The sequence below is a fragment of the Jatropha curcas genome, chromosome 8 (genome assembly GCF_041381405.1).
Source record: "Jatropha curcas cultivar XTBG-Jc1 chromosome 8, XTBG_Jcur_1.0, whole genome shotgun sequence".
Lineage (NCBI taxonomy): Eukaryota > Viridiplantae > Streptophyta > Magnoliopsida > Malpighiales > Euphorbiaceae > Jatropha > Jatropha curcas.
The window spans coordinates 3931077-3953351 of record NC_143158.1 but is presented as its reverse complement, the minus strand read 5'-3'; the positions used below and the strand labels follow the sequence as shown (position 1 = coordinate 3953351).

The 22275-nt window shown below is 33.2% G+C and overlaps 3 protein-coding genes across 3 annotated transcripts; 1 reads left to right on the top strand and 2 right to left on the bottom strand.

Annotated features, from left to right (window-relative positions):
- Window positions 1–775: 775 nt before the first annotated feature.
- On the bottom strand, window positions 776–2636 carry LOC105638126 (putative pectinesterase/pectinesterase inhibitor 24). Its single transcript, XM_012221864.3, has 2 exons — window positions 1613–2636; window positions 776–1452 (listed from the first exon to the last, which is right to left on the bottom strand). Exons 1-2 carry the CDS (start codon window positions 2634–2636, stop codon window positions 776–778), a joined length of 1701 nt encoding a protein of 566 aa, XP_012077254.1.
- Window positions 2637–6816: 4180 nt separating this feature from the next.
- Window positions 6817–9680, top strand: LOG8 (Putative lysine decarboxylase family protein). The gene is made up of 7 exons (XM_012221863.4): window positions 6817–7182; window positions 7621–7718; window positions 7862–7892; window positions 8304–8403; window positions 8568–8638; window positions 8708–8851; window positions 9436–9680. Exons 1-7 carry the CDS (start codon window positions 7072–7074, stop codon window positions 9526–9528), a joined length of 648 nt encoding a protein of 215 aa, XP_012077253.3. The 5' UTR covers window positions 6817–7071; the 3' UTR covers window positions 9529–9680.
- Window positions 9681–16295: 6615 nt separating this feature from the next.
- LOC149494023 (magnesium transporter, putative (DUF803)) lies at window positions 16296–21340 on the bottom strand. Its single transcript, XM_089725221.1, has 9 exons — window positions 20805–21340; window positions 20117–20215; window positions 19662–19791; window positions 19407–19495; window positions 18656–18712; window positions 18501–18559; window positions 17849–17969; window positions 17377–17525; window positions 16296–16903 (listed from the first exon to the last, which is right to left on the bottom strand). Exons 1-9 carry the CDS (start codon window positions 20913–20915, stop codon window positions 16684–16686), a joined length of 1035 nt encoding a protein of 344 aa, XP_089581347.1. The 5' UTR covers window positions 20916–21340; the 3' UTR covers window positions 16296–16683.
- Window positions 21341–22275: the final 935 nt, after the last annotated feature.

Sequence of the window (22275 nt, the reverse complement as noted above, 5' to 3'; positions counted from 1 at the left end):
TAGCCCACTGTGTTATTCCGGTCTATTGAACTTTCTATGTACATATTTGATACTTTAATATCGTTTCAAATTAAAATTAAAATTAAAATATTCATCTTTTTTCCTAAACAAATTGGTTTCTTTCATTTTATTCCTAAGAAGTCGTTAATTTTTTTCATTCTCTCTTTTTTATTTATTTATTTATTTTTTTTTTTTTTTGTAGAGACTTAATCTTGATTGTGCAGAAGCGTTGTGCGTGTAATCCACGAGTTTAGAATGGTTTTATATGAGAATAATAATAATAATGATTGACGAATAATTCTTCCCTTTTTTTTGGGGAATGTGCTGTATTTTATTCCTTTGCATCCCTCCAACAATCTTGGCTTTTAACTAATTTCTAGGAAAAAATAAAAAAAAGACAACTCCGTCATATTTGTCTCCTTCATTGACCATTGAAATTTTGCAATTAAATTTCTCCTTCATTGATCTCATTTTTTTTTTAAAAAAAAATAAAGAACAGAAATTCAAACTTCAGGTCTTGTTCCGAGTTCGTGAAATTCAACAGTATATATACAGGGGTTAAACGACATCTCGTACGGTTTTGAAACGGAGTGTGTTAAAATGGCAAGTAAACTAATTATCCCATTAAGAAATTAAATACAATACTTGCAGTACAATTATCAACAGTTTTATATGGCAAATATCTCCAATTCCAGGATTTTGAGACTGGGAATTCAAATCCCTAATGGAAGCCGAATAGAAAGGAAAAAAAAAATGGAAATATTATTTAAATCAATCAAAGACCAGGTCGGAAGCTAATGCCTGTTTCCGGAATCCACTTATCTCCCTGGAGGAATTCCTTGACAGTAAATTTAGTAGCTATTCTTTTAGTAATATTTTTCAAGCCTCTCCATTTAACTCTATTCTTTGTAGAAGAACCAGGTCCGAAATTCTCAAATTCAGCATAAAATATTGTAGGTGGAGCTGTATTTCCTGTCCATGGCAACCATCCACTAGGTTGAATGAAACTTGGCATCATTGACTGCATAAATACAGTAGTGGAGTAATTCTTCCAAGGTCTTCCAAGGAATGTCTTTACATCACTTAAATTTCCAAAAGACTTGATGGTGCAATTCTGGATTGAAATTCCAGTATTCTGGTTAGGGTCAAACCTTCCTTGGGCTGTAATGGTGTTTTGTTGACCATTCATAGGCCTTCTTGGCAGTATATTGGAATTTTGAATTACAACTGCAGAGTTTCCAAAGATGAAATCAACAGTTCCATAAATGTTGCATTCGCGGTAGAATTGGCGATTGGAATGTGCATAGAGAGTGTCCTGGAATGCATTGAAGCTGCATCTATAAAAGATTGATTGATCCCCGTTTGACATTAATGCTACTGCTTGATGCTTGATTGCACCTGCTGTGTTTTCGAATCCCACGTCTCTAGCAACGAAGCCCTTGCCAAAAACAGCTGCATGCACATTACTCACTTATAGTTAGTTCAAAATGTGCAATATATTTATCAATTCAGTGCGGTCTGATCGATCTTTTAATTTATGCGGGGAATGGGGTCTCAGGTTCGAGTTAAACACAAAAGTTTTTACAAATTTGGTGAGTAGAAGAGGACTTACCAAAAGTTGCAGTTGAAAATGTGGGAGTTCCATCCACAACGTTGAGGTTTCCAGAGACAATAGTTGCATCCATTCCGTCGCCGATAACCATAACATTCCACTTCGATTTCTCAATACGAACATTTTCAAGATAAATTCCTTTCTTCACATAAATAATGAATCTCTTTTTGCTTTTACTGGGAACAGCTTTTAGTGCATCGCTAATTCTTTTGTACTTGCCAGACCCATCTTTTGCCACAACAGCGTCAGCCTTCAACTTCAGATCTTTACTTTCGATCAATTTACGTTCTTTTTCATGCAGCCATGTCGGCATCTTCATGGTCGCCCTGTCGTTTTTAGGGTAGTTCAATAACCGCCTCATGTTTACTGTGCTTGAAACCTTATAAATCCATGTAATAATGGCTAAGCTGTTGCTAATTAGCTCAGTAGAATTTTTAAGATAATCTTTCCCGTTAATTTTTCCCGCCTCCTCTAATCCATCAATGCATGTTTGTTGGCAAGAACCAGCTGCGCTTAACCAACTTCTAAGATCATCCACAATGTCAAGCACAGAAACGTCATTAGTAGAAGATAGTGAGCCATTTAAATGGTCCAGAGCTAAATCGATAAGATCTCGACAATCTTTCAAGGCTAAACTGGTCGTTTTATCAGTGACATAATCTGTAGAGAAGAAATATTGAGAAGCTTCTGAAAGCTCATTCATGGCGACTTGCATTGACAACTTGAAAAGCTCTTCAGGTTGAAGATGATCGGATTTGGCCAAGGGAGCAAGACTGTTATAGCAAGAATCTTTGTATAAGGTAACATCACATACTGCCTTAATTGACGTAGAAATGGCGCCTTTACTTTGATCGCCATTGTTAGAGCTAGAAGCACGAGTTCCCAATACTGCCGCAACAACAATTGCGGCTAGTAATATTGAGGAGAGGCTTATGATGGTGAGTCTCTTTCTGGTTTTTCGACGAGCCTCGAGCATGGCTTGTTGGGCTTCCTCTACTTTGCCATAGGCTTTGAGAGGAGACATGATTGGCACAGTAAAGTGTTTTTCCTGATTGGGTTTTTGTTATGGTTGGATTACCTGTGGATGCTTTTATATATAGCTAGATAGGAAAAACAAATTAAGGATATTTATATATAATTATTGTTTGGTGTGTAAGAATAAACGCGGCATTACATGCTAGGCACTACATACCGGATGGAATTAATTAATTTTGATGACTTTCAAAATGATGGAGTGCTTCTCATGTTAAGAGTAGATGATCAATTTAATAATACATGTCTAATAATACTAGTAATAATAACAACTATGGTTTCACCAACAGTTAAATTGAATTATTAGTAAACGTGAATTGCATTTTCTAGAGAATTTTACATATAATGTTACAACATAAGATTGGTTGATTAAATATCAATACACAATTTTCGTATATGTAGTTTCTGCGGCTACTTTTAATCACTGATTTTATTATACCTAAGTATATTTTTCTCGTTTTCATTTTAATATATAGATGTTTTCAGACATTAAAAATTTTCCACTGAGTGTATAAATAATAATCTAGTTATCTAAGAATTTTGTCTCCTTTGGTGTATCAAACAAATAATCTAAAAAATCATTAGAAAATTGTGAATTCAATCTTTGAAAAAAAAAATTTGCTTATGGGGGAGTTGACTATTTTTGCAGAATCTAATATCATTTTGTACCCTTAACTTGAACGATCCTGTGTGGTGAAGCCCATTCGGCCGCTTCCAAATACGTACAAAACTCTTTGGAAACCACAAGGACGACTCAGGTTTTTCTTTGGAATGGAAAGTTTTCCATTGGATCCAGCCTTGTTTCCTAGCAGTTTTCCATTCGATCCAGCCTTTTTTCCTAGCATTGTTTCTCTTTTTCAGAGACATATTTGTTGTATAATAATTTGAGCTTTATACATATAATAATCATCAATAGCCATTTTCAGACGTTAGGGGGACAAATTGCTTGAATCTTCAATTCACAGGAGTGCTAAGCCAAATTCATATTAATTTAAGCAGGAAGATCGTTTTTTTTCCCTTTTCTTGTTTTGTTCTTTTCAAATTTGTTTTCATTAGAAAAGATAAAAAAAAAAAAAAAAAAAGATTCATTGAATTAAAAGATTTCCCTATCCACAAATAACAGACACGGATAATCACCCATTAACATCAAGAAAGTTCTTCTTCCTCTTTTCTTGCCACTCCTTTTTCTTGGGAAGGAGTCGCATTTATGTCAGGCGAAGAATTTTGCCTCGAATTTACACTTTCCGGATGATATGTTGAGATATTTTTTCCCATGGAATCATCTTCTTCTTCACGTCGTACTTTACATTTCTCCCCTAATATAATTGTCTTCATCCAAACAGAGTCATCAGCTTTCACTTTTGCTTTCTTCTTTACCTCTCTGTCTCTTCTTGCCATTGACATACTTCTTGGCATTCTCATGCTCGTATTCTTGCCAAGATTTCGTGTTGATGCAGACTTCGTCATGAAATTATTGCAAGAATATGTTCCTCTTAATTGCTTCGCTGGTGGTAAAGGAAGTTCTATTTTTTCTATGTCGTTTTCTTTTCCATCTTCCGATACTGTCGTTTCGTCTTCTTGCTTTTCTGAGGATGCTTTTGAAATATTTGAATCCAAATTCTCTTCTTCTTTTTTATGCGAAGAAGAGTCTGATTCTTTTTCTTCTGTTTTTCTTCCAAATCCAATGCCGCATAGAGTTGTGGATATAGCAATTACTGCAGCCATCCCTGCAAGAAGGAAAGAAAACGACAGCGTTTGATATATTGATAATGGTAAATTTGAATCATCAGCCAAAGGGATTGTTCTTCCCATAACTGAGATAACAAAAGCTGAAATATGTCAAAGGCTTTTCTCTGTTCTTCAACTATTAAATTGTCACCCTCCCGAGAGCCCACAAGATGTGGGACGCTTCGTGCATCAGGTCACCCTTTTTACTTGATTTGGTGGCTCAAAAATGGAGCCAGAAAAGGTAGGCTTTGGGGAAATGGAGAGAATGAAAAAGGGACGATGGTGCAGAGTTTCTTGTAAGAATAAAAACAGGATGCTTGTATTTAGGATTGAAGAAAAAGAAGCAGAGGTTAGGTGTCAGACTTGCAATTTGGACAAGACAGCTCTTACAGCTCCAATTTAGTAAAATCCTTCGGTTGACAGTTAAGTTGGTTATATTCTTTTCCCTGAAAATCCTCGAAATATCATAAGCTGAAAATAATTTTCCCTTTTTGTACACGTTGGCGGAGAGAGCATAGTCAAAACCCATTTTGAGACCCGTTGACTAAAGTCATGTTATAGAATTTTCATCATTCTTTTTTTTTTTTTCTTTTTTGTTCCCCTTCAATTGGTTATGATTCTTTGTTTTTACCAATTACTTGTTGAAAATGAAAAAGAATTATTCCATTTTAGAAATATTTTACCGTTTTAATTAAAATTTTTAAAATTTTAATTAATTCAATATGAATAAATCAACTTCCCTCTTTTTTATCAATAATTCGTGTGTGCCCACTAGAACTCATCACCTACTACAGTCACTACTCATCATTACGAGAATTAAACATAAAGACCAATACTCAATCGAAGATATTCGGTTATTAATTAAATATAATTTAATTAATCTTCTCGTAATCATACAAATGACATAAAAAGTAAAAAGTAGTAAATGTTATTTAAATCTGAGAACTGAATTCATTTATAATATTATTTTAGATTATTTCACCTCTGCATAAAAAAACATATGATAAAAAGAATTTTATAAAAAAATCATATTGAATTGAAGAAAATAATTCATGAAACTTTAATTTGACTTTGGTTGTAATACAGTGGTATTCAAATTTATTCGACGAAGAAGAAATTATCATTTAAAAAAAAAATAAAAAGAAACAAACAAAATAAAGAAAGGAAAAATGTTATCTAGGTGGAGTACAAACCCAACCCAACTTCCATTGGGCAAAGTAGTTGACTTTAGGTATTGTGAGATTGGGTCGTTGGGCCAAAGGCGTCTAATCATTCCTTTATAATTTCAAAAAGAAAAAAAATCCCTCACTCCACTTTCATTTCCATTTTTAAAAATTATTTTGTCAAAAGTAATTGATTATTTTGCCAAATGATAAGATATTAATTAATGTTTTTAATTTGTTGAGATTGAAAATTATGTGAAATAAATAATGAATTAGTCAAATTAAGGAGTATTTTATTATAATTTGGGTGATTTAATTATTTTTTAATCCTATGTGAAAAATCTTAAACAGTAAATAAAAATGGATAGAGAGAACAATTTAATTTTGTTTATGTGTATAATAATGATTATATAGAAACAATGATTGCAAGAATGGAAAAATTCAAATTAATTAAGTTATGGTAATGGATGTCCATCAATGAAAAGAATAAATAAATCTTATTATTATTATTATTATTATTATTATTATTATAAAATAAAGATGAATTAGAGTTAGGCATCAAAACGTGAAATGGTTGTCCCATTTATTTATATATCAGACAATCACATGTTGACATGGCTCTTGAGCATGAAAGGGACAGCAGCTATGACCCTCCCTCAGGAGATGAGAGGAGGGAAGAGGAGTCCATCACTCTTTATAGAAAGGGACACCTATCTAGCCAAGCCAACCAAATTGCTTACTATTTGCTTAATCAATTTATTTTCCCCTAATTACACTTATTATTATTATTATTCTATTTCAATTCAATAAATTTGTTGCAATTCAATACGCCACTCAAAGCTAGTACTGGAAATGGATGGAGGATTTATTATAATCATTATTCTCCATAAATATAATTAACCAAATAAATAAATAAAATTATGTTCACAGAACTATTAACTATTAATAACTTGTACTTCATGAGTATTATTACTATTGTCCTCCGGTTCTCCAGATTCCTTAATATTGTATTTGATGCTTGGGATTTTTGGTTTGACTAAGGAAAACAATATCATTTTTTATTAATAATTTATTTGTTATTATTATTATTATTATGTAAATTGTCTAACATAGTAAATAAAAAAAAATCTTAAAAAGCCGACAGATAGAGGTTGGATTAGAAAGGAATGGAGCATGTGGGCTTTTCGTGGTCTTTTCTCTAAGTATATATGAAAGTAACAGCCTTTTGCTTTCTCCAATTTTATTGCTTTCTCTATTCTTCAATCCGGGATAGACCCAGATTGTTTTTTCCTTTTTTTTTTTTTTTTTTTTCTTTCCTCTGTTCTTTCCTTATTTTAGCATTGATTTCTTAAAATGTTTTGGTTTTTGCAAGTAATATTATCTGCAGAAGGTTTTCTTTTATAAGTTAATTGCTTGCTTCTTTTGTCTTTTGTTGTTTTTCTTTTTGCTATCTTCTCTTTTTTTAGTTATTTTTATTCAAATGCTTTATGATTGAATTCAGAAAGCTATAAAATTTGCATCAAATAGAAATTGTTAATGGAAGAAAGCAACAGAACAAAGTTCAACAGGATATGTGTATTCTGTGGAAGCAACTCTGGCTACAGAAAAGTCTTTAGTGATGCTGCTATTGAATTGGGCGATGAACTGGTTTGTTATTTATACTTGCACTCCTTTGATTTTCATCGACTAAGATATTCTGGTCTCAAAGACATCAGCTTTTTATGCTTATATCTATAGCTTTAGTTTGTAGATTAGGTGTTCGATGTATGGAACCAAGACTGGCTTCTTTGGATAATGGGGTAGTTTTTAGAAAAATGAAATTTTCTGATCGTTTTCTTGTCTATGTAATTTAGTTGTCAAGCGATTTTTAAATGTACTTATAGATTTGGTTTCCTCTGTTTGGTAATAGGACTTGTTTGTTGTACCAGCCTGAGGTCTCAAAGAACTTGTTTTGTTTATGATTTTGTGTTTAGTCTCTATGTATTGGGCGAAGTACACAATATAATCTATAAAGTGTACCTTGCCTTGTTTGTGAATTTTTGTTAAGTTTTTTCATATTGCTTATTAATGGGGTTTGGATTACAGGTGAAAAGGAAGATTGAATTGGTGTATGGTGGAGGTAGTGTTGGGCTGATGGGTCTGATATCTCAGAAAGTGTACGATGGAGGCTGCCATGTCCTTGGGTAACTAAGAAACTAGCAACGAAGAATATCATCTCCATGTTCCTCAGTATTTGAGCTTTTATTATTATTGTTAAATGCAAGTGAGGTGTTTCTTGGCCTCATTGTGTGACACTACTAAAATAATAGTTGTTCTTTCAATGCAGGATCATTCCAAGAGCACTCATGCCTCTTGAGGTATCTGTGCCCTTAACCATTTTGTAAATTTTTTTTGCTATTGTACTTCCTTTGAATAGATTTTCTACTTTTAAAGGCCTCTCAACTGACAGTTGTTGTCTGAGAGTGATTTTAATTTTTTTTTTTAATTTTTTAACTCTTTAATTATTTTGATTTTAAAATACCTTTCCTTTATTGCTTTAAACCTAAGTAGGTTATTCATATTGCTCCTCGTTGCAGATTGGCTTTAGTTATATTTTCTTTTTCATTCTAATTCTTACCATAATTTTATTTTAAAGAAAAAAAAGTTATAGATCCTCTATAATGTTAGTTCTAGCCCTTTTGAAGAAACTAATTATGTAATTAAGAGGTTGTAAAATTCTGATCACTTGATGATTGCTGCTTATTTATTTACTTTTTGGCAATTTACAGATATCTGGTCAAACTATTGGAGAAGTAAGAACAGTTTCAGACATGCATGAGCGCAAAGCTGCTATGGCCAGAGAAGCCGAAGCCTTTATTGCTCTTCCTGGTAGTAACCTGAAGGATTCTCATTAATCATGAAGAAAACGAAAATTAGTGGCAAAGTCTTGGTGCTTAGTGGCAGAAAATAAATGCCTTAATTTGTGTACTTAATTGTTTCAATATTTTGAGGTGCTTGTACTTGCAAGTCCTAATACTTGAGTTATGTTTTAGGAGGATATGGAACCATGGAAGAACTATTGGAGATGATCACATGGGCACAACTTGGAATTCACAAAAAACCGGTAATCAATCGATAATCTTCATGTGTGGCCTTTCAGGTTTATGTTGTAATTGATTAGTATTCTGGACAGGTTGGCTTGCTAAATGTTGATGGCTACTATAATTGTTTGCTCGCGTTATTTGACAATGGTGTTCAAGAAGGTTTCATCAAGCCTGGTGCTCGTCACATATTTGTCGCTGCTCCTACAGCCAAAGAACTTTTGGAAAAGATGGAGGTATAGAATATTAAATATTATATAAAGCCCCTTGCCCTCAATTTCAGAAGATCAAAGGCTAACCTGTTACTGATCTTGACTTGATTCCAAGCAGCTAACTTAATTGAGTTCACAAACTGAATAACCAATTACAGGGGAAAAAAAAAAGTGAGATTGGTGGACAAGTTAATGTTTGATTTTTGTAGCCTCAAAATTATGGGGAATAAACGTTTTTTTTTTTTTTTTTTTTTTTTCGTCTGTGAATTTTTAACGAACCCACTCCATTTATCGATTCTATATTATCTAATATTTCTATCTAGCATAAATTCTATTACAAGGCTTTGAACTTATGAATCTATTCCCTGGTTTTTTGTGAGTCAGTGCTTAGTCCTTCAGAGAATCATTTCTATATCCTTTATATCTTTGTCCTATATTTTGAATTGGTAGCTTTCCAAGCCATTTATTGTTGTTCAAGTCCTGCCAATGAGATTTTAGAGAGATGGTAAAATTTTTTATATAATTTTTTCTGTGATGATGCTAATCTGGGCAGGTTGAGCCTTATTATCGTATAAGCAACCTGAACATGTATTCTATTTCTATTGCAGCTATACTCACCATCCCATCAGCAAGTTGCTCCTCATGAAAGCTGGAATATGGAGCAGCTAGGTCATTATCCCACACAACAGAATTCACAGTGAAACTATTGATGGTAGGTCTTTCCCCTTAAATGATTCGGATGTAATTAATCATCATTGGAGCTGTGTACAAGAATCTTCTTTAATGGGGCTACATATTGTTCATGACTATTTGCTTTCTGTCTTTTTAATGACTTGAATCCTATTGGAGATCATCCTTGCTGTTTCTCAACATTCTTTGGTTTATGGTCAAACGAGCTACTGTTATGCGGTCATATTTCGTGTTACCATTTACTAAAGGTTTTCATTTGAATTGAGAACAGATGGTATTGGTTAATTGGTAAGCAGCATTATAGAATCTCCTAATGCACAATGAGATGGTCCCCAATGCAGTAGCATAAGTGGACTAAGTGGGTTAGTTGGAGAAGACTTGAGCGATGAGAAGTAAAAGCTATAGAATCCCAAGCAAATCAATCTGACTCTTACATGTTGAAATTTTTAGTGAACTTTTATATAATCCGCTTTTAATTAGTAACCTCAAGGTCCAAGTTAGTTGCTTCCACCTTCATCAGAGAGGGAAGTTGAAATTAGAGACTACAGTGTAACAAGTAGGTAGTTGATATTGATAGTAACTGTGGCTTTGGCTGCACTTGATCCGGCAGCCTTCTGCAGTTATAACATTATGAGTGTCATAATCTCTATCATTTTTTGTTTTGTGGGGTTAAAAGAAATTATTACTGCTTTAGTCTAAACTTCCACACGTTCTGCCTTTCAATAACCTTTGTTAGGGCACCTTGAAGAGAGCACATGTAATAAAGTCTATTTGGTACTGATTTGAGATTATTGACATGATGGATAAGTTGATAACAACTGGACTCTGTTAGCTTGTCTTAACTTGCATTTGTCTGGAATAATATGCCGGTCTTTAATTTAATTATTTGTCCAGAACATGGTCCAGCTCTGTAACTGACAAAATAACTTTGTCTCAAAAAGTTACATCTGAAGATGTTGAAGGAAACAACACATTAGATAATTGTCAAAGAAGCATTTAAAAGAAAAATCCTTATAAAAAGGAGTTCTTTTTAAAACCTCGTTGCCCACTTCTTGAGAGAAACAGATTCTACCTTTTCTCCAGTAAATTATCAAAAAGACAAATATGGAAATAAAGCACAATCTACAGCACTTGTATCAATATGATTTGGGTTTATAAAGAAAACCATTTGATTGGCTGAAAAAGGTTTGCTTACTGAGTGAGACCTCATATACAGTAGCAAGCAAGGACAATCCTTGCAGAGTAAAATGTTGGTGGTTTGGATTAGTGACCCTTATTTATTATTAAGGATGACAGAAATTAACACAGCAAACCCAATCTGTCCAGAATGTGAGGAGCCAAATTGACGTGTCACTTTTTGGCAGAATCATGTGTATAGCTTTACTGGATAATGCTCGACTTTAAATGAAGGTGCCACTGCCACCTACGACTCACATGCCGATGGGGCCTATTGTACATTCTTGTTCTCTTCTTTGTTCGTTGATGTTCGTTCCTCTATCTAGACATGTTCATAACAAGGTGGAGCTTGGAAAATGCCAAATTTTTCAAAAACTCAGCTCATTCATTCTGCAATTTTCATCATACATTGAGACCTGTGGTCTAATACCATCTTTAATGAATGTTTCATTTGTAGTGACTGGCTCATGTCTAATTCAGGGGTGGACCTTATTGGCCTTGTATATGATGAACAAGGAGGTAAAGGTGGAGATGGCTATTGTTTCTCTTGATAGGATGGGGCCATTTTCTTCTTTCCTCATAAAAAATGAGTTGCTAGAGCCACTGAAAAGCCATTTGACTGTTTAATAGGACATGCCATGAAATGAAGTAATTGAGGTATACAAGTATTCCTGTCTGCTACTATTATGTGTGTGGGTCACTGCCCCAACCTTTTTTCTTTTAATCAGACTCAGGTCAAGTCTTGTTTTTTGAGACTCTGTCCCTTCTTGATTGTTTTATTTGCTTTAATGATGCTATTTGGTGCTTTATGTGAAAATATCTATTCTAAAATGCAATGCAAGAAGGAAAAATTGGCACAATGTGAACTTTCAGTACCTTCAAACACCAATTTGGTGGCATCTGCACCAGAGATTGGCCTATATTTTTTTTTTTTCCTCAAATAATACTTAACTGGGGACGATAAAAATTTACTTTTCGAATTAGGTATCATAGGAAAAAATAGTTTCAAAGTTACTCTTAATTTTTTTTGAAGATTGTGTAATTAAAATGCGTTACAATTTTCTTTTTTTTTTCAAATTACTTTTTTAATCGACAATTTTTGTAATTTAAATAACAATTGAAAAATCCACATCAACTAAATCTGTTAATTAATGATAGTTTATTTTACCTAACTCAATTCTTTTTTCTTTTTCATCAAAGGTGGGTGAAATGTATTTTAATTTTTCAAATAAGAAAAAAGGAAACACTGCTAAGAAGCCGCCACTTATAATTTTTCAATTTTTGTCGGTTTCAATCAAAATTAAATAGATTGAAAATTTTTAAGATGGAAATCGAATTAAACAGTATGCAGAATCAAACTGAAGCGATTAGTTTTAATTATTAAATTTGAGTTTATATTTTTGATTTAATAAGAAACGAATCAAATATAAAAAAAAATTTTTTGATTTTTTATTAGAACTAAAACAGAACCGACTATATAGAAAAATCAAATCAAACTGAATCGATTCGTTTGGGCATTTCAGCTTCCTCCTACTGTTCTCAACCCTACTTTTAGGAAGAGTGCATTGCCACTAGGCAATTATTGAGGCCCTGCCCAGAGCACTAGAGCAGTATATCTAACGTTACCAGCGTTTGAAATAGGCTTCCCCTTTATCTTAATATTTCTAAGACAATTGGAAAAGAAGATAAGATATTAAGATGGTGTAAATTGTAACCATTAGGTCTCCCCTGCATCACATGCAAAGATTCTGATGGAGATAAGGATCCTTTCGTTTGAATTTTGGTATCAGAATGAAAAATGGAGCTGTTGGACAGGAGATCCAATCCTATTTTTTATCAGACTATTCCATTTTATAGCATAAAAATCAAAGTTAGCGATTAAAATACAAAATTTCTATTGGACTCTCACCTGCTACATGGCTGCTATAACGAGTCATGGCCATATTACGGTTCCGGGAACCGGAACCGTCGGTTCGAACCAACCCGGAACCGTAACCGGAACCGGGACGAACCAGAACCGGAACCGGAAAAATCCGGTTAGGTTCCGGTTCCAGCAAATGAGGAACCAGAACCGGCGGTTCTCTGGAACCGCTGGTTCTGCGGTTCTAGCCGTTGTAACTGTCAGATTTTTACAGTTTTTTTTTTTAATTTGTTGTGAAATGTCTTAATTACCCCTCCCAACAGCCATAAACGGCTATATAACGTCTAGTTTTAAGGGTATTTTTGGAAAAATGAATTTTTGGATTTATTATAAATACCTCATTTTATTTACAAATTCATTAAAAAAAATCTCAACTCTCTCTACTTACTCTCTCTACAATATACTACACTCTCTACTTACTCTCTCTACAATATACTACACTCTACTCTATATTATTCATTTATTCTACTCTATATTATTCATTTATTCTTCTCTACTCTACAATCTCTCTTATTAAGTAATTATTCTCTCTAATTTTTTTATTCAATTTTCCAAATTATATTTTATTATCATATAATGGCAAGTGGAGGGAACTCAAATTCCGGTAAGGGCAAGGGAAAAATTGGAAAATCATCTATCCCTACAAACGACATCTATGATATGATTCCCGACCAATTTAATTTTGAAGGTTTTCCAAATGAAAATTTGGATATTCCAACTCAAGAATCCGAATTTAATGAGCAATTTCAAGAAGATGAAGAGCAAGAGCAAGAGCAACGAGCAAAAATTGTTACAAGAGCAAGACAAAGTTCCGACATATTCTCCATTCATTTCACAAAAAAATTCAAAGGTGAGAAAATGTAAGATGTAATTTGCAATTATTGTGGAAAATCTTATAAATTTAAACAAGCGGGCGGCTATGGATTATTTTGGAAGCATTTGGAGTCAAAACATCCAACAAAAATAGGAGTTGATCGGTCTCAACAATAAATTTCCAGGTACTCTTCTAACCTTTCTTTATTTAAATATTCTGAAAAAATACAAAAAGAAGAATTAGCAAAAATGATTTCTATGGAACATTTATCTTTTAGTTTTAGTGAAAAAGTAGGTTTTAATAATTATTGTCAAAAAGCTTTAAATCTTTGTGCTAAAAGAGTACCAAGAAATACTGTAAAACGAACTATTATTTCTTTATATAACAAAGGAAAAAAAGAGTTAGAGCTTTTATTTTCTCAATTGAAAATTCGTGTTTCAATTTGTTGTGATGTTTGGAGTGATCATTGGCAAATGCATTCTTATATGGGTATTACATGTCATTGGATTGATGATGATTGAAAAATTTAAAAAAGAATTATTGATTTTCGTGTTTTTGATGATAAACATACTGCAAATAATATTTATAGAGTAATTGTTTCAATATTAGATGAATATAGGTTGACAAAAAAAATTTTTTCAATTTCATTTGATAATGCTTCTGCAAATACTAGATCAATTATTGAACTTAAAAAAATTTGTGAACCAAATATTGGTGGTAAATTTTTTCATATAAGATGTGCATGCCATGTTTTAAATTTATGTGTACAAGATGGTTTGAAAATTCATGATTCTTTTATTTCTCCAATTAAAAAAGCTATTTCATATTTATGGACATATCCCCAAGTGATGAAAAGTTGGGCTAAATTTTGTAAAGAAAATAATAAAAGACCAAAACATTTTCCAAGGGATGTCCCAACTCGTTGGAATTCAACATATGAATTACTAAACGAGTCTTTTTCTTATAAAGAATTATTATGTTTTTTTTGTTACTAATAATATTGAGGATATTAATTTATATCCACAAAATTGAGAAATTTATGCAAAAATTTTAGATATTTTAAAAATTTTTAATGATGCTACCTATAAATTTAGTGGGGTTTATTATCCCACATCTAATTTATTTTTACCTATGTGTATTAATATTGTTACTGCACTCCAAGAATTTCAAAATGATGATTTATTAAAAGATTGTATTTTTTTCAATGAAAAAAAATGGTTATCTTATTTTAAAAATATATCACCTCTTTATCTTGTTGCTATTGTATTTGATCCTAGATGTAGAATGTATGTTTTATGTGATTATTTGACTATTTATTATGATGTATTAAATCTTGATGTAGAAGATAATGTTAATATAAATGTACTAGTGCATGAAGTTAAACAAAATATTATGCAATTATATAATGAATTTGTTCAAGTTTCTAGTTCATCTACTTCTATTTCTACTTCTTCTCAATCTAATATTTCACAATTTTCAACATAAAGGGTAAGTGGTGTTGATGTTGCTCAACAAGTTTTATTGCAAAGACAAAAAAGAACAAGGGAATCCAGTTCTATTTCTGAATTTGACAATTATCTAACAACTTCTTTTGAGTTTGGTGATAATTATGCAGATGCAGATTTTCCAATTTTAGATTGGTGGAGTCGTCACGCAAATACTTTTCCAATTCTTTCTTTACTTGCAAAACAAATTTTAGCAGCTCCGGTCTCCACTGTTGCGGTTGAACAAGCTTTTAGTCAAGGAGGTAACATACTTGATGAAACACGATCTCGTATGACACCCGATTCATTAGAAGCACAAGCGTGCGTGGATGATTGGACCAAAGCCGAACTAAGAGCCCAAGAAAATCCAAAAGAAAATGAAGATTTATTTGATTTATACGATGGGTCCTCAACGAGAACATCAACCGGTGGTGCAAATAGCGATTAAGGTAAAAGGGGTGAAATTGATATAAGGTAAGTAAGAACTACGTGGGCTTTGATTCCTCTAAACCCCAAGAGGATACGTAGGCAACTTAATTTTTTTTTAAACAAAAAAAAAATTAAATTCAAGCCCATCTTTTTTTTTTTAAATTATGTTCAAACTTAAAAAAAAAAAATTCAGTTCAAAATTTTTTTAAAAAAAATCATTATGTTCAACACTCAACAATTCAAGTCTTTAAAAAAATAAATTTAATTGAAGTAGTTTTTAATTTTTTAGGTGTATTTTTTAATTTTTTATGTTCAAATAATTTTTTTTTAAACCGATCTTCAAAATTTAAAATTTTTTAGGTTTATTTTTTAATTTTTTATGTTCAAATAATTTTTTTTAACCGGTCTTCATATTTTAAAATTTTTTAACTGTATTTTTTAATTTTTTATGTTCACATAATTTTTTTTTTAACCGGTATTCAAAATTTAAAATTTAAAATTATGCGATTTGCCGGAAAACCAATCGGAATTGTCGGTTTTGTAATCAGATCGGAACCGGAACCGAACCATTTCGATTCGGTTCCGATTCCAGCTTTTCTGGAACCGGAACCGCCGGTTCCGGAACCGTGGCCAAGTCTAGCTATAATGATCAAATAATATATTTTTTAATTATTTAAATGTTAATTTATTTAATTGAATTTTGTAATTCCCTCATTTTAGAGAATCACAACCACCATCAATGTTGGGAATTAAAGTCACTCATTGTTAAGACAGTGAACCTGAATTTTTGCTGGCTGCTTAACTTGGTCCAAACAACAAGGCATGAACAGTAAGTGGATAACATTAAAGGACTGAACAAAGTAAAAGGTTGACTGCTTTTTTGAACAGGAATGGGCACAGAAATGTAAACTTTTTTGCTGTTCAAAGCTAAAAATCTATTAATTAGCCACAGAATTTTGTGGGTGAAAAATGAGATTCAATGCTGATTGATGAAGCATGTAGAACATAGACTGTAGTATATTACTTACTGTAGAAAAAAAAAAAATCACTGACTTTGGTTCTGCTGAGAAATTGCTAACCTACCAAGTATATTACCCACATCATAAAGTAGCAAATGGGTTAGATATGGAGATGAGGCAACAATTCAAACTTTAGAATTCAATGATGTAGAAAGAAAATAAATCTCAAAAGAGAATGGTCTCCAAAATCCCATGCCCTCCCAAGGAACTGTACACCCAAGCCTCAACAAGACTAACCCTATTGTAGGGTCAAGCAAGGACGCTAACCAAAGTAAAAGCTTGTATTTCTAAGCATTGGGGAAAACCAGGCAACTTTTCCTATTTCATGCCTTCTCCTTGGATGTACTTGAAATCAAATGATGCAATGTTGCTGCCTGGATAACAGCACTTGGGTTTGAATCCTTAGCCCGGAGGGACCCTGATCGACTTAGATTGAAATTCCGATCTACACTGCTCCGCATGAAGCGTCGCAATGGTCTTGGAAGGTGTCGCAATAGCCTTGTTGAACTCACAAGTAAGATAACACCTACTATGATAAGTACCCTGCAACAAGAAATTTCCAGTAAATAAACATGTAGCAAATCATCTCTACTGAGCTTGGCTCTAGTATCCAATTAATATATTTTTTTAAGCACCTCAGTTTTATATGCAGGACCTATGGTTAACCGATCCTACAAAGGGGTGAAGATAAACTACTCTGATCACAAGATTTAGAACAAGCAGTTTTCACTAAGTTTATGCTGAAAAACTGATCACAAAATCACTAAGGCCGGCCTTCAAAACAGAGATCCAAAACCATCTATGTAAAATTTTCTTCTTCATTTTTTTTTTCTTTAGAAAAAGGCATGCAGTCTTTTGAATGAGGTTCTTTTGACAATTGCTATGGTATATGTAACACGCTTGACATTGAGGCTTGGTTGAGTCGAATACAGACTTTGCATTTAGAACCCATGACTCTGGACACCAACCAAAGATTTAAGATAGTTTATTCTATAACAGCAGAGCAGTGGAGTTACCATCCCAGCAAAAGTGAAAGTCGAGCAGCTGGTGCTGAAGGCAATTGTTCTCCCAAAGCAAGCATTCCAGCAAGTACGCCAGTCACTATTGATGCAACAGCAGCACATGTAGACACCACAATTGCCCGTCCATGCTTTAGACCACGAGTCTGTTCATATGGGGAAGGCATAATTATTAGATCTGACAACTTCCTAATTCTCTATACACCCAACACAACCTCAAATCCTAAGCACAGCAGATACAGCTCCATATAAACAACATCGAGAAACATGGATTCATGTGTTTTGAAGTGTGCTCATTTGGAAGAAAATTTCGGACAGAAAAAGTAACCTCTTTCCCTTACTGTCCCATTCTTTTTCTGTGGTGAGGGCAAGAGAAAACAGGGAATTCAATATAACCACAGAAACGTTCAACGTGTCAACATATTATAAGCAACATCAACATCCTAATCCAGTCAAGGGATCAAAACACCTGGTAATAAAATCCTGTTGCGCTGCAGCATATGCTGATTGAGATGCATACAGGAATCACCATCCTTGAGAAGCCTTGCTCCAAGAAAACAAATCCCATTTTTGATATCACTGAGGCCATCCTGCAATTGGATTGGTTATTTACATTAAAGATCTTAAACTTAGATCACGAGATTCAGTTAATTCTTCAATAAATTCCAAATATTATGCATTTAAAAAGGAATACTAAAAATAAATCTTCAAATGATCTTGTGGGCAACTGCTTTGAATGTATGTAATACATATTATGCCCTTGTGATCAATCATCCTAAAAATGCAAGAGAATAAGTTCATACTTCTTTTGACTTCAGGATCCATATTTAATTTCACTATTTGTTGAATTTGGATTTTATTATATGAATAAAAATATCAATATAAATCATCAGAAAATAGTTTCTCTGGATGAAAAAAAATGTTGAATGATTATTGTGCCAGATGTATTCATTCTGTTTAGATTAAAGTAGCAAATTAAAATGAAAATGACTAGCAATAAGAGATATTTCTATATATATACACCCCCCCACCCCACTGGTAGCATAGAACTATATAATAGTTGAGTCCACTCCAAAAAAGCAAGAAAAATATGTGTACAATTAGTATAACAGGAATATTACCCAAACAAAATGCCAGATTCCAACCCATATATAATCTCTTCAACAACTTCATACTCCATCTGCATCACAGACATTCTTATTGACGGGACAGGGAAAATTGAAGATACAAAAACATGTAATTGTGCAAAGTATCAAGATGACTGAATGGCAGTTACCGTCTCCTGTTCTCTTCGTTGGTGTTTGCAGACACGAAGCCATCCATTAAGAACTACCTAATCCAGTCAAACATAGTCAATTGCACAAATCCAACCATATGAAGTAACTATAGCATTATGCTATTTTCTTTGATGTAAACCCTCAACTATTGAGAGGTCTATAAAATACAGGCATATCAAGAATGGAATGAGACAATTAAGATATAGAAGCACAAATATGAAGCAACCCCAAACATATGGTAAAAGAGAACTCACTTGTCCATTGAAATGGGGTTTGGGGAGAGAGAAACAGGAAATATTTTTGCATAGATTTATATTGAAAAGAATCAAACTTCCACATAGTGGTTGGATTGATAGGCTAACTCCATCAGTCACAATTTCTAAAAGGTCATTTGTTGATCCTAATAGAATACATGCAGTCATCAATTTGGATAAGGCTTTTGGGTTATTCCTCCTGTGCCACTCCCTCTAGTCACTTGGATTTCTTAAAATACAGAAATGCTCCTTGGAAAAGTTTGGCAAGCCATGGTCGAAAATGTAATTAAATTCATTATATTGTAAACTATTACACTAGAAATACATTTAGTTACATTACATATTAAATTACGGCTTGACGAACATAACCTTAGTTTACATGTTTGCAAGACTGAAATCAAATGGGACTTGCCACACTCATACACTCTTATGCAATATTTTTAATACAAATAACACATCAACTAACATAAGACGGTGTACAGGGTAAGGTACCTACAAACAAGATGGCAACAATAAATGCCAGCCATGGTAACTGGAAAACAGAAATGGAAGAAGCCTCTTGCTCCTCACCTCCAGCACCAACTCCTGACAATGGCCGAAAAAATAAAAAAATAAAAATAGTAGTAGTAATCAACAATATTAGGTGGTTTTTCACCTTAGAAATATAACTGTTATATCAGGATGTAGAAGAAGCCCTATGAGAATACCACTTATAGCAATTAACCAAGAGAACCATGAGGAGATTACGTACCTATGGTACCAATACCTGCCAGAGTGATTCCAATCCAATCAATGACATTCATGACTTCTTTCAGATAAAAATGAGAAAAGACAGAAAGAATGGCAAGACCACAGCCAGAAACTGGTTGGATGACAGATACCTGATAGAACACAGTCAAGATTACTGAGATGAAGACAGGTTCAAGGTCACCAAAACAAATTGCATCAATTCAACACACATTCAGATTTTGACCTCAAAGGCTGAGGAACCAAATTAAGTAATCCATGTTTGACTCAGGTTGATTGAGGAAGAGCACCAAGCAAATTTCAAACCATGCTCAAGGAGCAGATTTAAGCTTCATTCATAAAAAAAATAAAATCTTCAAGCGATATCATTCAGAAATGCTGATATGATTCTTCCCAATTTTGTAAAGTAATCAAGAATGTCAATCTATTGGAAGCCATGAACACCAAGGATTCACTTACAGGGGCTTGAGATAATGCCCTCAACATCAACATGGCACCACTTATATCCAGAAGAAAACCCATTATCCAAGCTTTATTGACAGCATACGCTCTAATCACCTGAAAAGAAGTGCGCACTAAATTAACATTTGAAACAACTCAAAAATATTTGAAGAAAATAATAATCAGGCTATGCACATCGCATATAAACGGGATCTTAAAAGGTGGAACCAGCCATCCCCAACTTCAGATTCACAGTTTCCAAGCATTCTAATAAGCCAGTATTAGGTTATTTTCCACAGACCCACAAACCAATATTGCAAAATGATAGAAAGAACCAAGAACGCCAGCACCAAGGTACATTTACTAACAAAATAATAATGAGATCCTGAGACTGCAAAATAGAAAAAGGATTCCAAGTTCGCCAATGGATTCAGAATTGAAAGGATCAATTATTAATCGCTTTCAAAATGAGACCTTGAAAGAAAAAAGAAAGTAAGATGCCTTTTTTCAGATACCGCTATTGGAAAATCAAATCAATCAACTAAGCACAGAACATAATTACAGAAATTTCATATCTTTGTCTATCCAATCCTACAATCTTGAAAAGTATAAACAATTTATACACAATGGCCAGCTCGAATGTACGATAAAAACAAAAGGACCAACAAGAAGCAAACAGGTAAAAGAAAAAAAAAAGTGTACGAACCTTGAACTTGAAAGAAAGAGGAGGCAGAATGATGGTGCCCTTCTTCTGAAGAACCTTACCGATATTATTACCGGCGGCGGCCGCCAACGTTAAACAGATCGATTCCCACATATTCTCTCACTCTCTAAAATTGGGAAATTACAACGAGAATGAGGTAAAGATGTCTCCTTTACGCAATTTTTAGACGGTGGTGTCCAAATTTAAGGTGCCTTAGTTGTGGTCTTACGCAACCCGCTGTTTTACCTTATTTTATAATTTTGGCATTAGTTCTGTTGAACTTCTATTTCAATTAACAATCCTTTTGCTGAGTATACGGTCGGGCTTTGTTGTTGCAATGGCGAAGTTAGATGCTTAGGCCGAAAGCGAGTGGAAGCATTGAAGACACGTTGAAATTGACTTGGGCTACAACGAAAATTTGGCTGATCGGATATAATGGCTGATTCTTATGTTTGGTGCTCCGGTTTTGAATCGAGTCAACTGAGCTGCTTAACTCGGCTACTCCATTTTTCTATTCCTTTCTTCCCTTTTCTTTTAATCACTTCCTTTCTATTTATTAAAAAGCTAATGAATCCAAATTGACATTTTTAGATATATAACAAAAAAATTATTGTATCTTCATTTTATTTTATAATCTTAAATAATTAAAATTTTACGTACATTTGACACACGGAATTCAAATGAAATACAAAGGAAAATAGAAATTCATGGAATTCGATATTCGAAATCATGATTTTTTTTTATTTATATAATAGAAAATTTGTTTGAAAGAACTTTCCAAGAAACAAAAGATCCCTTTGTTCATCTTCAAACTTACTTCTCTCATTGTCGCAAATTATAATCTTATTGTTAGGCCTTGTCAATATGATATAAAATAGCGAGCAACTTTGTTTCGGTAGAAAATAAAATATACGGATTTGAATTACATTTGTAAACAAAATTGCATGGTTCAAATTGTACCATTGATATAAAACGATGGAATTAACAAATCTCACACTTGATATGGAATCTATTTCTTTCAAAATGTTGTAATTAAAACCATGATGAAATTAATCATATAATCTTTTTTTTATCAATCAAATAAAAAAAAAAAATAACCAGTCCACAGAATATTTAATTAAATTCCACCACTTAAATTTCATCTATACAAACTACTTATATACGAGTTACTAACATTAGACAAGAAACCTATGCCAAACGAACACACTTTGTCGCTTGTGCCTTTCCAGCAAAGCGAAAAGGTTATTGAGCTAGTGACTTTCAGCTAATCCAGTGCTTATGGAGCTGCTGATTGCTGGTTGATGGTCCCCCAAGATTGGCAACATTATCCCTATTATAGAAAGAAAATAACTAAACAAGAACTAAAAGATAAATTCACCATTTCTATGGTTTCTGACACTTGAAAGAATCTCTATTTTGATCCTCCGCCCCTGGATTTATCATAACAGGCTCATGTATGTGCGTATTATACATA

Excerpts from the sequence above, each read along its gene's own strand:
- LOC149494023 (XM_089725221.1), bottom strand. The coding sequence starts at position 20,915 with ATGTGGGAATCGATCTGTTTAACGTTGGCGGCCGCCGCCGGTAATAAT. Across the intron at positions 20,216-20,804 it reads CTCTTTCTTTCAAGTTCAAG|GTGATTAGAGCGTATGCTGT; the intron begins GTTCGTACACTT and ends ACTTCTTTTCAG. Across the intron at positions 18,713-19,406 it reads TTATTGTTGCCATCTTGTTT|GTAGTTCTTAATGGATGGCT; the intron begins GTAGGTACCTTA and ends TGACTGGATTAG.
- LOG8 (XM_012221863.4), top strand. The coding sequence starts at position 7,072 with ATGGAAGAAAGCAACAGAACAAAGTTCAACAGGATATGTGTATTCTGT. Across the intron at positions 8,404-8,567 it reads AGCCTTTATTGCTCTTCCTG|GAGGATATGGAACCATGGAA; the intron begins GTAGTAACCTGA and ends GTTATGTTTTAG. Across the intron at positions 8,852-9,435 it reads AACTTTTGGAAAAGATGGAG|CTATACTCACCATCCCATCA; the intron begins GTATAGAATATT and ends TTTCTATTGCAG.
- LOC105638126 (XM_012221864.3), bottom strand. The coding sequence starts at position 2,636 with ATGTCTCCTCTCAAAGCCTATGGCAAAGTAGAGGAAGCCCAACAAGCC. Across the intron at positions 1,453-1,612 it reads ATTTTCAACTGCAACTTTTG|CTGTTTTTGGCAAGGGCTTC; the intron begins GTAAGTCCTCTT and ends ATGTGCATGCAG.